Source organism: Acomys russatus, chromosome 6, assembly GCF_903995435.1.
Source record: "Acomys russatus chromosome 6, mAcoRus1.1, whole genome shotgun sequence".
Taxonomy (NCBI): Eukaryota; Metazoa; Chordata; class Mammalia; order Rodentia; family Muridae; genus Acomys; species Acomys russatus.
In genome coordinates, this window is record NC_067142.1 from 41,840,300 (window position 1) to 41,854,340 (window position 14,041).

The following is a 14,041-nucleotide window of genomic DNA, read 5'->3' on the forward strand; positions in this document are numbered from 1 at the left end:
ACATCAGGTCTGCATGTGGTGCACATACCCACAGGCAGGCAAAACACTCATATACTAAATAATTATATCTAAAGAAAAAAAAAACCCAAACAAAAAACATCAAATCAGATACTCAAAACATCCAGCAGAAATCCACTGGGGAAGTCTCTTTGAGGTAGTTGGCTGGAGTTTCCCAGAGATTTCTGGGTAGAACAGAATGCCACCTCCAGCGAGCCTTTCAGGTACAAGAACAAACCACAACATCCACAGCATTCAGCAGAAACTAACTGGAGAAGTTGAGGCCAATTCAGTAATGTTTTGCTATCTACCTGTAAATTACTGATTGCTTGTTTACTTTGACTTGCTATATATTTAATAAAGTCATTCATTCAAAACCAAAGGTATGACTACTGTAAATCATTCTTCAGACCATACAGGATTACTACTACTACTATTATCATCATCATCATAATCATTATCATTTATTATTGGTCAGGCATGGGAGGCTGATGCAGAAGAATCACAAGTTCAAGGTCAACTTCAGTTGATAGTGAAACTCTTAAAAGTGGAAGAAAGAAAAGGAAAATGTTTTTAAAATTAGTTTCAGAGTTTTATACTTGTATAAGAAAGAACATTAGGATCAATAAAATATGTTACTGCATAAATATTTCAAAAGTTGTCATTTTAATTTTACAGCCTTCTTGGAAAAGTGTTCTGGTTTGAATGACAGCTTATATGATCATATGGTATAGGATTTAGCTCAATTACTCATGAAAATGTTCTTATGAACATCAGTACTAATGAATGATCTGTCCAGCCCTGAACTTGTATGTACTATGTATCCTTCATATGTAATTTATGTATCCTTTACTGTCTTTGATTTGAATGTATTAGATCATTGGGCTTCTAAGTGTTACAATTGTTTTTTTAATGTCTGTCCTTGCCAGGGTCTGCTACTGTATATAGCACAAAAAGTATTTGATAAATAATAGTATTTCATTAACTTTGAAAACCCTTTCCTCATCTTGTGTGTGTGTGTGTGTGTGTGTGTGTGTGTGTGTATTTGTGTGTAGTATACAGTATGCATGTGTTTGTGGTGTTTAGAGGTTGATGGTATATATTTTCAGTTACTCTCCACTTTAGTTTCTGCAATAGGGTCTCATTGAACCTGGATCTAACCTGTTAGCTATGTCAGCTATCCAATAAGCTCCAGAAATCTACCTGTCTCTTGTAACCCCCCTCCCTCCCATGGAAGCTTTTCTCTAGTTTCTCCCCTGCCTCTCATGGAAGCTGTTTCTGGTTTTTATGTAGGAGCTGAGGGTCAAAATCCTCATGCTTGTGGCCAGGCACTTCTCAACTTTTTACTTAATATGTATTAGGAAAGTTTGCATTTAGTTTTTTGTGTTTTATTCATGTTCTCCCCCTTCTCTTTGTGTATTACAGGAAAACTTTTTTGTTGTTGTTTTCTTTTTCTTCTTTAGAAAAAATAGATACTAACTTTGATTTGTATTTATATGAGGAAAGCAAAGCTGAAATTTGCTTTCTCTTTTCTCAAGGATGAGCTTCAAGACAGCCAGATGTGGTAGCTCATACCTATAAATTCAGCACTTGGGAGACTGAAGCAAGAGACATGGGATGATACAAACTAGCATGTACACGTTGTTTCGTGCTAGGGATTGAATCTAAGTACTCTGCCAGTGAACTAAAAGAAAAGTTTCTACAGGAGGTCTGAAGGTTTCTTGAGTACTCACTTGAAAATAATCAAGAATGTTAGGTTTCAAGACAGCTGCAAGCAAATGTGGGCTTTAATTAGTGATGTAGTGATTTCTAGCAGACAACTTAATATCCTAAATATTCTTATGTTAAAGTCGTATTCTTAGGTATTTCAGAAATACTATCCAAAACTCTACACACAAGAGACGTTGGTGAACATCATCATTTTTATGTATTGTAATAATCCTAGCTACCATCTAGTAGCCTTCAGTGTAGGCAGCATATTAAATATGCCTTATTTATTCTCATTGGCATCTCCCAACAACTGTACGGAGATCAGGATGTGGTCATAGGTAGTAAATGGTTGAGCCATGACTCAAATTTAGCGTTGAAGAGGCCGAGTGCTTACTATGTCACTACTACAATACTTCTAGAGTGGGGTTTCGTAGCTGGAGCTGACACTAGTGGTTAGATGATCCTGGAAGCTCTGAACTCCTGTATTCAAATCCTTCTCCTCTTTTAGCTTTTCTAGTACCTGGAACAACAGATGTGTTGTCTTACCCAGCCAGATAATTTGTTTCCTGTGTAATGTAGGATTTGTCATTTCTTATCTCTTCTTACTAGATGCCAGTGGTAAGGCACCTGTATTCTCCACACCAGTGACCAAAAAAAAAAAAAAAAAAAAAAAAAAAAATGTCTATAGCTATTGCTGTATATTCCCAGGGGTACAAAATAACCATGATTGGAAAAAGTGGTTTAGAAGAGTGTGCTTGGGTTAGGGAAAGAGGCTAGCAGAAATATATACTCAGAATATATCAAAACTAAAGATTGAAAGTCGCTGCTAAGTGCTGTTCTTTAATATGAAAAGAAAAGGTATATAATGATTTAAAAAGAGTTAAGGATAGAGTAAGAAACAAAGCCAAGCATTGTTATACTTACAAGACAGATCACAGGGTTCTGATTTGACGCAAGAAACCCTTGAAACTTAATATTATGCTCTCACAATAAGTCACTGGAAACAATAAAGGCAGTAGTGGAACTTGGCTGAGAGTGTTGGCAGTTTTACCATTTTAATTTGTCATGTCTTGTCCTGGAATGTGCCTTTCTTTTACTTAATTATATTTTTTATTAAGGAGGAAATAATTTGATTTCTAAAGAAAAAAATTTTTTTTGTTTTAGGTTGCCGAGGAGCTCAAGTAGAAGAAATATGGAGCTTAGAGCCTGAGAGTTTTGAAAAGTTAAAGTAAGTGAAGTTTTACTTGTATTTATCTATCTTTCAGCACTTAGATGTGTCTATTCATTTTACTTGAATTATTGTAGGCTGAATACATTTAGGTTTTGCTTTGTTTTTCAATTCTGTGTTAAGTATTATCCTGAGTTTATAACTAAGAACCTGAGATTCATAAGTTATATGTAAGAGATTAAAAGCATTTTTATAGCTGTAAATTCATAGAATTAACTTACTGTTTAATAGAGTTAAATCCTAGAATGCATTTTATTGTTAGAATAATAAGTAATAGGCTATATAAGCATAGATACTGTTCATACACTACTGCATTGCTTCTTGGAAAGGCTAAAAGTTCAAGTTCCAAATGTTGATGCTAAAAACACTCTTTTACCATCTTCCTAATGAGAATCTCCTTCCAGAGCTGAAATAAGAGGTAAGATTGAGGCAGGAGGAACGATAACTTCTGGCAAGTTATGGATGTATAGATAGTTCTAGGCCAGGTCAGCAAGCACTACGTAGTGACATTCTGCCTTTACAAACAAGCAAAAAACATAACTGTAACTGCAAACGGAAGACCAGATGAGTTTTCATTTTGGGAGAGTTCTTAGAATCTTATAATGGGGATAAGAAATAGGCTTTTTAAGGGGGAAATGGCAGCCAGGACCAATGCTTCATTATTTGAAATCTCAGTGTTTAACAGGCTGAGGCAAAAGAGCAGTCATGACTTTGAGGCCAGCTTGGCTGTATAGTGAGTCTTACCTGGGCTACAGAGTGAGCTTTTGTCACAAAAAGCCTATAAAGTAAATAAAATAAAGGGCAGATGGGTACTTATAGCTACTGTACTGTTTTTAGTAGTAAGAAAAAGATGACTTTTTTTTCTCCCACTTTTATTTCCCCATAGAAAGAGCAGTGGTTAGAGACAAAATGAGAGACTAATTCTGATTGAAATCAGGAAAGGTAAAGGTGTGTCATTTGAACTGTATTTTAAAATACAAGATTTTTTTTTTTAAAGAAAGCTGTCAAAAGTAAGAAATCTTAAATAGTGGCTTAATGATTCCTATAATTCCATTAAGAATGAGTAACTTCATTATGTATGAAATGGCAGTAGCCATTCAAACTGTAGTTTGAAGATTATACATAAATTGAGTAATTATGCAAAAGTGACTGCCTAGAGTTATTAATGTGTATGCTGTCAGCTGCTTTTATATAAACACCCTACACACTGGAATTTGACGTAAGTGAATAGCTTCCAGTCTTACTTGGTACTTTATTTTTAATTTCTCTTGTTTTAAGACAGGGCCACTAGCTGGGCACTGTGGTGCATGCTTTAAGCCCAGCACTTGAGATTAAAGAGACAGGCAGATCTCGGAGTTTGAGGTCTCTGTAGAGAGTGAGTTCCAGGAGAGCCAAGGCTACACAGAGAAACTCTATCTATAAAATGAAAAAAAATACAGGGTCACATGTAGCCCACACTGACCTCAAATTCCTGTTCTTTTTGCCTCTGTCTCCCAAGTGCTAGGTTTGTAGGCCTATGCTACCACACTCACTTGGTTATTTTTCTAATTTTTAAAAAGTGAGTTGATAAAAGATAGAAATGAATTGTTTACAGATTTGAAAATAAGCTTTTTATATAATTCTGTTCCAACTGATCTAGCTTTTAGTTTTATTAACTTTTAAGCCAACATTCTAATGAATATAAATGGCTGTCTTAGTTATAAAATTTTTCTTAATGTAGTTAATTTGCATTCTCTGTGTTAAATGGCTGACTATGACTCAGTATATTGATGATATATATAAAAGAATCTGGTTTTGGTATTGCTAATTTAGTTTTTTATTTTGTAGGCCAGTTCATGGCTTAATTTTTCTTTTCAAGTGGCAGCCAGGAGAAGAACCTGCAGGCTCCGTGGTTCAGGACTCCAGGCTTGAAACAATATTTTTTGCCAAGCAGGTATGGTCTGTAGATTCTTGGGAAAATTGCAAGAGCCAAGGGACTCTAGTTTCTTATTTTTTATATTATTTTATATTTATCCAGTCTCTTATTAGGCCAATTATTTTTTAAATTTTATTTTATTATGTTTCTTTTTTTTAACATATGTTTATTTTATTACAATGAGTAAAATAAACTACATACAGCAGGAAGAACCATGAGACAATCGTGAGTTAAATAAATGTTACATTCATAGTGATTTGACAGCCTTGAAGTAAACATCTTTCCTATCTTGTTGGGTCTAAATTTCTGAATGAAAAATCAGTATCTATCATATCTCATCTCTATTAACTTAAATCATCTATCTTGATCTAAAAAGATCTTATCCCCTAACCAACTAAACTTAATTGTAAGACTAAACTATCTGGTCTTCGACCCTTCATCAGAGACTTGAGAAGGAGTAAAACTTAAATACCTGAGTGAACCGGTAGTGCAGGTTATCAGCTTCCAAAATGAAAACAGTGGCTCGGACAGTTTACTGCCTGTACACTCACCCAACACTCTTTATAACGTTGGAGCATCATCTTCGGCCTTCTGGCCCAATGTCTCTGCCAGACTTATTCGTGAGGCAGGAACTATTGAGGACTTACTTAGCCTGTCTTGGAAGAGTATGGCCATCTTTTGACTCTGCCTGCATCTAAGCTTGCCCATTTTTAGGCAGAATATTAGACCAAAATTTAATGAAAAAAATTTCACTGCTTTGTAAGTGATATTTTCGAGAGAAGCTGCTGTATTAAAGAAAAGAATTTAACTATTTGTGTGTAGTTTGCTACTTTCTTTCATTGTGGGGTTCCTTTAAAATTTATTGCTAGAAACAACTTTTGCTTATATGATTATCTACTAGTATTTAATGTATTAGACAATAAAACTGAGACATTTAAGAAGTGATTAGTTGATGAAACGTAAACATGATTGATATTGTATTTTTCAGACCATAAGATGGCACTTCCCCTCAAAAGTGTGGGGGAAATTAGGGTGTGCCTTATGGTCCGATTGCTATATTTACCGTTTTTCTTGTTTTACTGCTCTAAAAACTGGGTGTGTCTTATGGTTAGGTGCATCTTATAGTCCGAAAAATATGGTATATGTTAAAATAAGTAGCTTGTGGACAAATTTAGGGCCTCTAGCATGACAAGCAACCACTCTATAACAAAGTAAAGTTTAAACCTAAATAACATTTTAAATGAAAACAACTATTTACCATACTCAAAAAGTTAAAAAAAACAATTGTTTTAAATAATTTCAAATGTGTATAATACCTGGGTTAATGGAACCAACAAAAATTGTCTCTTATGTTTCTTCAGTTAGTCTCTCTTTGTTTTTGTTTGCTTTCGGTTGAAGTAAGTGAAGAAAATCTATACTTTAATATTATGTAATTAGAAGGAGAGGAATAAAAATAAATTTTAGGTAACTCTAATATCCTTTCACACTGTATGGAAGCTTCAGAAATGTTATTTTAAAAGTTATGCTGTACTAGGGATTGGTGATGCAGGCCTTAATCTCAAAACTCAAAGGCAGAGGCAGGTGGACTTTGTGAGTTGGAAATCAGACTAGTCAGTTAGTGAGTTCAGGCTTATCTAGGACTACACAGTAAGACTTTGTTTCAAAAGTAACAACAACAACAACAAAACAGTAGCTTCATTGTGAAATGTGCCTTGTGCTCTGTTAAATATTTTTGGATTATTTTACCCTTTGTCATTTTTCATTCTACATAATTGTATAGCAACATTAGTCGTTTGGAAAACTCACTGTCTATATACTTCATTCAAATGCTTATGAATTTGATTGAACTAAGGTTTATAGCAAGTCACAGTTGTTAAAATCATTTCTTATATTATTAGAAAAATTGTGTTGTGAAATTTATAAACTTAGGGTTTGTTCAGAGTTTTATAAAATTCCAATTTTTATGTGAAAGCTCAAATTGATGATAAACACCGGTCAGATTTCCTTAGAGCCAGAGGCTGATATTACTGTATTTTCCAGCAAATAACACACCTTTTTAACCCCGAAAAATCCAAGCCAAAGTTGAGGGTTGGCTTATATGCTAGGTACTTACCTGCAGCTTGCTTCGTATGCCCGGTGCATATAGTGGGGGGTGCCATGGTCGATTCCCTGCTCTGTGCAGGGAGTAGGAAGCAGGGAGGAGCAAGCTGCACACATCTTCCTGTACCTTGAGGAGGAGAACATGAGCATGGATTGGCTCTTCACCAGAACCCACCTACTTGAACCCGAGGGTTTTTGGGGTTGAGTGTGTAGCATGCCTTAAAGGGTCAGTGTAGGCTGGCACTGCTGTCTGGCAGCATTTAATAAAGTGCCTGGCTGTCTGTGCCCTGCCTGCAAATAGACACATGCCCGAGTCTGCTGCACAGGGTGTGCATTGGAAGAGGCGGAGTCTCATCCCGCGAGTATATGCCAAACTACATTTTAACTGGAAAAGTTAAGCCCAGTCATTTTATATGTTGGAAAATATTTGTCAGATATTCTTGATTGGAAGTCATGTTGGTCAGTCATTTTTTTCAGGTAACAATGAAGTTCCAGAAAAAAGGCATCGACTTAGCTGACAACACAAACTATCACAAAAATACTATTTCTCAAATAGCTAGCATTTCTTGGTATTATGCTCTGCACAAGTAATTTGCATATCATATTTCATTGTACAAAATAGTAAAGGTGTGCACTAAGATAAAAATGTAATAAAAACAGTTTTCACTGTTTTGTAAATGATACTTTTCAGTGAAGCTGCTTCAATTAAAATTTTTAACTATATAAGTTAAATGCTATTGTTTGGGTTTGTTTGTTTTTAAATACATCATTGCTTTTATGCTACTAGAAAGGAAAAAGCAAGGAAAGGCAAAAATTGTTTTAGTTAGAATTATGATAGAAATAATTGATCTTGGGAAGAATCTTTCCTTTTCCTAGTGATTGGCTTAAAACATCGCTTCTTTCTAATAGTACAGAAGTAGAATTATGAACATTAATATCTTTATAATCCCACACTGACTGCTACTAACCCCTTTTAATAGTGTGACTCATTTAATCAATAAGTAGACTGTATCTCTTACACAAACTGTAAGCATTTAAAAATACGATAATGAAAAAAAAATACGATAATGAAAATGAAAAAGTTCTAATATATCTCTTGCTTCAGAGATGGCTACTGTTAAATTCTTGTATTTTCCTTTATGTGTTTCTCTCTGTGTGTGCTTGTCTATGTTTGTTATTTCTTCCATTTTAGCCTGTACCTCTGAGAGTTGGGAATTTAGCTTTTATATATAGTACATGACATACAGTATGTATCTAGTAAATGGAGACTGAACTGTTTGTATATAAACTATCATGATTAAAGAACTTTGCCCCATTAAGACCACAACATTAAAATTGTGTGGTTCAGCCAAGCCTACCTATGCTTCTGTTGTTGCAGCAGTAGGTTTTATTGTTGGTGTGATTTTGGGGTGAGGAAGGATGGCTCACTGTCTATCATAGACTGGTCTGAAACTTGGCATGTGTCTCCGCCTCCCAAGTGTTAGGATTACAGATTTATGCCACCATACCTGGCCAGGAACTTTGCTGTTGGTAAGGTTAAAAAGAATACTTGAGGGGCTGGAGAAAGTGCTCAGAGGTTAAGAACACTGTTGCTCCTGAGTTCAGTTCCCAGCAACCACATGGTGGTTCACAACCATCTGTAGTAAGATCTGGTCCCCTATTCTGGCCTGCAGGCACACATCCATGCAGAATACTTACTGTACAAATAATAAATAAATAAATCTTAAAGAATAGTTGATATAAAAGAGATGATAATTTCTGTTGTTTTTTGACTATTTTCTTAATAATTCATTATATTTTTGAATGCTTTTTGAGATTAAAGAATATTATTTATATGAGTATTTTACTTGCATGTATGCCTATACACTACATGCATGCATTGCCTGCAGAGACCAGAAGAGGGCATTGGACCCCCTGGAACTGGAATTGTTGCTAACCACCATTCCAGAGCTTGGAATCAAACTCTTCTGTGGAAGAGCAGTTAGTGCTCTTAACTACTGAGCCATCTGTCCAGCCTTCTGGGCTACATTTCTATCTTACTGTAAATTGATGTTTTATTTGTTTTGTACCATTATATCATAGATGTCAAATTAATAATGGCATTTTATTATTCATTACAGGTCAATTTCACTTTATTTGTTTCATGTGATCCTGTTAGGAGAATTACTACATAAATACATCATTCTTGAAGAGTATCTAGACTTTGAGGCATGTTCTCAGAAATCTAAAAGTGCATTTGAACTGGAAGTGATCATACTTTGAGGGCTGAAACATTACATTGCAGTGATGCTTTTATAAAAAAGAAATCACTGTTGCCATGTTGCTGACAGCTAAGGCATGATCTGCTACCTTCTCTTCTAGTTGACTGCCTGTCTTTTGCCTTTCAGGAGAGAGTTGTTTGAGTAGTTAGAAAGACAAAAGGTGCTAATACTCACCAGCTGTGGCTTACTAGAGCTGGTATATAGATCAAAATCAATAAAGGAAAAGACTGTGTGAAGCAAAATCCAGAGAAGTTCTGCAGTGGAACTTCCGATTGTATTCTGCCAGTGGCGTCACTGACTTTTCACACAGTGCTTTCTGACAGTATACATGGTATTGTCTTCCTGGGAAATTCCAACTGATTTGTAGTGGTGATGGTTTTTAATAGATCTTATTGGTTATTCATGTAGATTACCTTAGTCTTACGCCCCACAGGACACAGCTAATAATGCCAAACCAAAGCCCCCACTCTAAGCCACATTGTTAGGGCATGAGTATGGCACAAAGATGCTAGGTAAGACATTTTTCTCAAGCATCACTTTTCAAGATACCCTAGGTAGGGACAGGCCAAGGAGTCAGATTGTAAGGATGAAGTTATTTGCTGAATAAATAAATAAAGGATTTGACTTTGTTGAGGTCTCAGCAGGCTGTTCCAAGTAAGCAGTATCTGTAGGTTAAGTAGGTGTTAACTAGACAAAAAGGCTGAGGGTCATTTCACGTTAACAACAGCTTCATGATAAAAAGAAGTGTGACTAGTAAAAAAATACTAAAAGAAGGCCAGTGTAGCCAACAATGGAGAGCAACAGGGAGAGGCCCTGCAATATGAAGTTCAATAGACACCATATGAGTCAGGTCAGGTTAGATCCAGGGTTAGAGAGCAGTGCTCTTACAGTAAGTATTCTCCTGTATGTCTCCAAACTGTCGGGGTTATGCATGCCTGTGCGAATGTCTACTGTTGCAGAGGTTTCTTCCTGGTCCGCAGTCGTTGGCAGAGCTTTAACCATTCTACTTTAGCTCCAGATACCAGATAGTAGGAAGTGGGCCGCACACTCTGCTGCCTTTTAAGGACATTTATAGAATTTGTCAGTGTCATATGCTTCCTTCTCTTTAAACAAAACTTGTAATTTGAGTTAGCAAGAGAAACTAGGAAGACTGCCTTTATTCTAGGTCACCGTAGACCAGGCCCAACATTGGGCATCCAACTCTTCGATAAGAAGAAAAGGTAGATACTGGAGAGGACCTGTCAGGTTCCAGCCTCCACCTGGACGAGGAAAGGGACAGAGCGCACAGTGTATTTTAGGCTGATTGAGACTTCCTTTACTTAATTGTTTTTGTTTTTTTTTTTTTTTTTTTTGTTTTTGTTTTTGTTTTTTAGCAACAATGATACATTTTTGAATTATACAGTGAAAAAAATAAGTTTCTCAGGGTTTTCAAATTCCTGCAAGTTATACTTTTGAGTTTTAGGGAAAATAAATCAAGATTCTTAGGAACTATGATTATTTTAAGCATACTTTAAACAATCTTAACACTCTATTTGAGAGACTTCTTTTGTTTAATTGCTTGAGAATTTTATACATGCATATGTGTTCTGACCAAATCCACCTCTCATTCCCTTTAATTCACTTCCTCCTGTTGTCTCCTTTCACAACCATCTTTCCGTCCCGGACTCATGTATTTTCTAAAGGACTGTATTCCTAAAAAATGCCGGTTTTTCTCAGCAGCTATCAGTTGATGGGTATATGTGGGACTTCTTGAACTTCTCCCCCATTCATGCTGGGATACTGCCTGACTTGATCTGAATAGGTCTTGAGTTTGCAGTTAAAGCCACTGAGCAGCAGCCCTGATTAAGATTCTTCTCTGTATCTGGGTGTGGTGGCGCACACCTTTAATCTCAGCAATTGTGAGGCAGAGGCAGCGGCTGATCTATGAGTGTTGGAGACCAGCCTGGTTTGCAAAGTTCCAAGACAGCCAAGGCTACATAGAGAAATCCTGTCTTGAAAAAACAAAAAACAAAACAAAAAAAACCAAAACCAAATAGTAAGTTATTAACACACTATTTTTCAAGAAGAGGGCATGATTAGATTTTCATTTAGGAAATCACCTTTGTTATGCTGAAAGAATGCATTTTTGACATGGTGTAGAATATAAGCATAGATTTTAATAAAATTCCATGTGAGAGTAAGCAAGACTGAAAGGAGAGGTGGATGTAGATTTGGATACATTTAATACTTATGAGATAAAGTGGCTAGCACCTTTAGTGTGTGATGAATAGATTGTGAAAATGGAGGAAGAAGACATAGATGATGCCTGTTTTTCTTAATGTGCTGAAGTTATATGGAATGGAGTTACGATCATTCTTGACTTATAACAAATTTATGATTGGCCCAGTCATGGTTTTCTTTTATTTATTTGGCTGTTTAATTGTTTATTTATAGAAATAGAGTAAATGCCAAATAATATGAGTAAACTTTTCCTGCCTTTTCCTTCTATTTTACTGTTGTCTAATGTAAGCTGTGTCTTCCCTCTCCATCCAGTATAACCATCATGTGGAATTCTATTTGCTACTCACCCCTTGTCTCTCTTTGTGTGTGTATGTATAGGTATGCATGCACATGTGTATGGAGGCCAGAAGCCAAAGGCCAATCACAGGTGTTCTCAGGCATCACCTACTTTTTTGAATAAAGATCTCTCCCCAACCCAGAACTCAGTAAATAGGTTAGGCTATCTGACCATGGAGCCTAGGTATCCACTTACCCACTTCTCTCTACTTCCTCTGCACTGAGATTCTGAGTATGTGCTGCTATGCCGGTGTGTGTGTGTGTGTGTGTGTGTGTGTGTGTGTGTGTGTGTGTGTGTGTATTAAATGTAGGTTCTGGGGATTGAAAAATCCTCTTTTTTGCATCTCCCCAGGCACATTTTAAAAATAATTTTACAAACTTTTAATAAGGGTAGGTGTATGCAAAATTATAACTAAAAAAAAAAAGTATCATGCTGTACGTAAATTTGAGACACTCTTCACTCAGTGTTAGGTTCTATGCATAAGTTGTCACTGTAATTCATTTATTTCATGTATTATATAATATCAGCTGCATGGACTTCCTGCATGGGTTTTCTGTACATTCCTGTCTTCTGTGTTATTATTTGTATAAGTTTCTTATATATTTGCACAAGTAGAATGATGGCTTAGTGTAATATATAAATGTGCAATTTAGGAAAAAATGTTAAAAACATTTCCTGAAGCAGTGGCTTTGACTGGCAGTCCTAGCAAAGTTAAGAATTGAAAGCTAGGAGCTGATAAGATAGCTCAGCAGGTAAAGGCACTTGCCACCAAACTTGACAGTCTAAGTTTAATTCCTGGAACCTCTGTGCTTGAAGAAAAAGCCCTGCTCTTTGTTTTTTCTTTTTTCTTGTTTTGTTTTTAGTGCCAGGCATAGTGGTCCAAGTCTATATTCCAGCACTTGGGAGGTAGAGGCAGGCAGATCTCTGAGTTCATGGCTAGCCTGGTCTACATAATGAGTTCCAAGATAGGCAGAGCTATGTAGTGAGACTCTGTCTTGAAAAAGCAAATCAAAACAACAAAAAAGATTCCCCCCCCCCAAATTTTGGTAGATTTGACCTGTACATTCATCCTGGTTTGGCATTTGTGAGAATATTGTAATTTTGTATTCTGTAAGTTTAATAAAGACTTCAGGTTATTCCTTTCAGAATTTCCCCTAGAATTTCTCAATTTTGACAGAATTTTAGTGTTATTTCATATGGCTATTAGAATTTCCTTATTTTATATTTTAATTATTTACTTAATTATAGTCTAGCATTAGTATTTCATAGTTTTGTTAGAATAATGAACTAGTTGATCGTGTTTTTATTTTCAGTCCTCTCCAGTCTTTAATTTCAACTTAATCTTTCTCAAGCACCCTTAATTATGCAGTTTCTCCGTGAAAAGTCTTTTAGGAGATCTTTAAGATCATTGATCTATAAGTTAGTAAATGACCCTTATGGCTACAGCCATACTCGTACAGCCAATTTACAGCCATTGTCACTTGTTCCTTTATGTAAGCTGTTTCCATAATTTCATTGTGTTTGCTTTAGTCAGTGTGTCCAGGGTTTCAAAGCTATATAAAAACTTCATATTTGGAAAGGACCTCTGATACGTCAGTTAGACTTGTTTCTTCTAGGGGACTGGAGAATACTGTATGAGTAATATAAATAAATCTTAGAAAAAATTATTTCAACTATATTAGTTTTTGTTGTTGTTTATGTTCTTTGTGGCTCCTCTCTCCCCCAGGTTTCTTCATGAGCAACATATTTATCGTAATACTGTTTGATTTTTGTATTTTTCAAGTACAGTCTCACCATGTTGAACACTAAAGCCTAAGAGATCCTACTTCCGCAGCCTTCTGACTTTACCTTTATTTTAAAATTGAATGTGTCTCCCACTTACCCTGTGTGTGTGTGTGTCTGTGTTTGTGTGTGTTCACACACACACTGAGCATCTCCCCATGTCTCTTTGAAGGCCTTGTTTTCTTCACATAAGCCAGAGTTTAATTCATTCATAATTTGGGGTTGGGGTGGGGGGGGATAGTTATTGTTTTGTTTGGGTTTTTTGTTTTTGTTTTTTGATACAGGGTCTCATTGTGGAGCCCTGGTTGTCCATGAACTTGCTATGTAAACCCAGCCTGCCTTGAACTCACAAAGATCCTCCTGATCTTTTTGAATGCTGTGATTAAAGCCAGGTACCACCATGTCAGGCTGATTACCTGCTTCTGTTTTAGTTTTTAAGACTTCTTTTTTTAAATTATGATTAAGTGTGTGTGTTTGTGTACATGAGTGCA

The 14,041-nt window shown here is 36.0% G+C and overlaps 1 protein-coding gene across 6 annotated transcripts in view; it reads left to right on the forward strand.

Moving 5' to 3' along the window:
* Uchl5 (ubiquitin C-terminal hydrolase L5) overlaps positions 1–14,041 on the forward strand; it is a 35,866-nt gene that overhangs the window by 3,695 nt on the left and 18,130 nt on the right. For all 6 annotated transcript variants that reach the window (XR_007830778.1, XR_007830779.1, XM_051147526.1 and 3 more), the window contains exons 2-3: positions 2,872–2,935; positions 4,763–4,868. Coding sequence is in view for 4 of the 6 variants with exons in the window: in XM_051147526.1 (XP_051003483.1) it covers positions 2,872–2,935; positions 4,763–4,868 (170 nt within the window). In the remaining 2 variants the exon portion in view is untranslated. The remainder of the gene's footprint in view (positions 1–2,871; positions 2,936–4,762; positions 4,869–14,041) is intronic.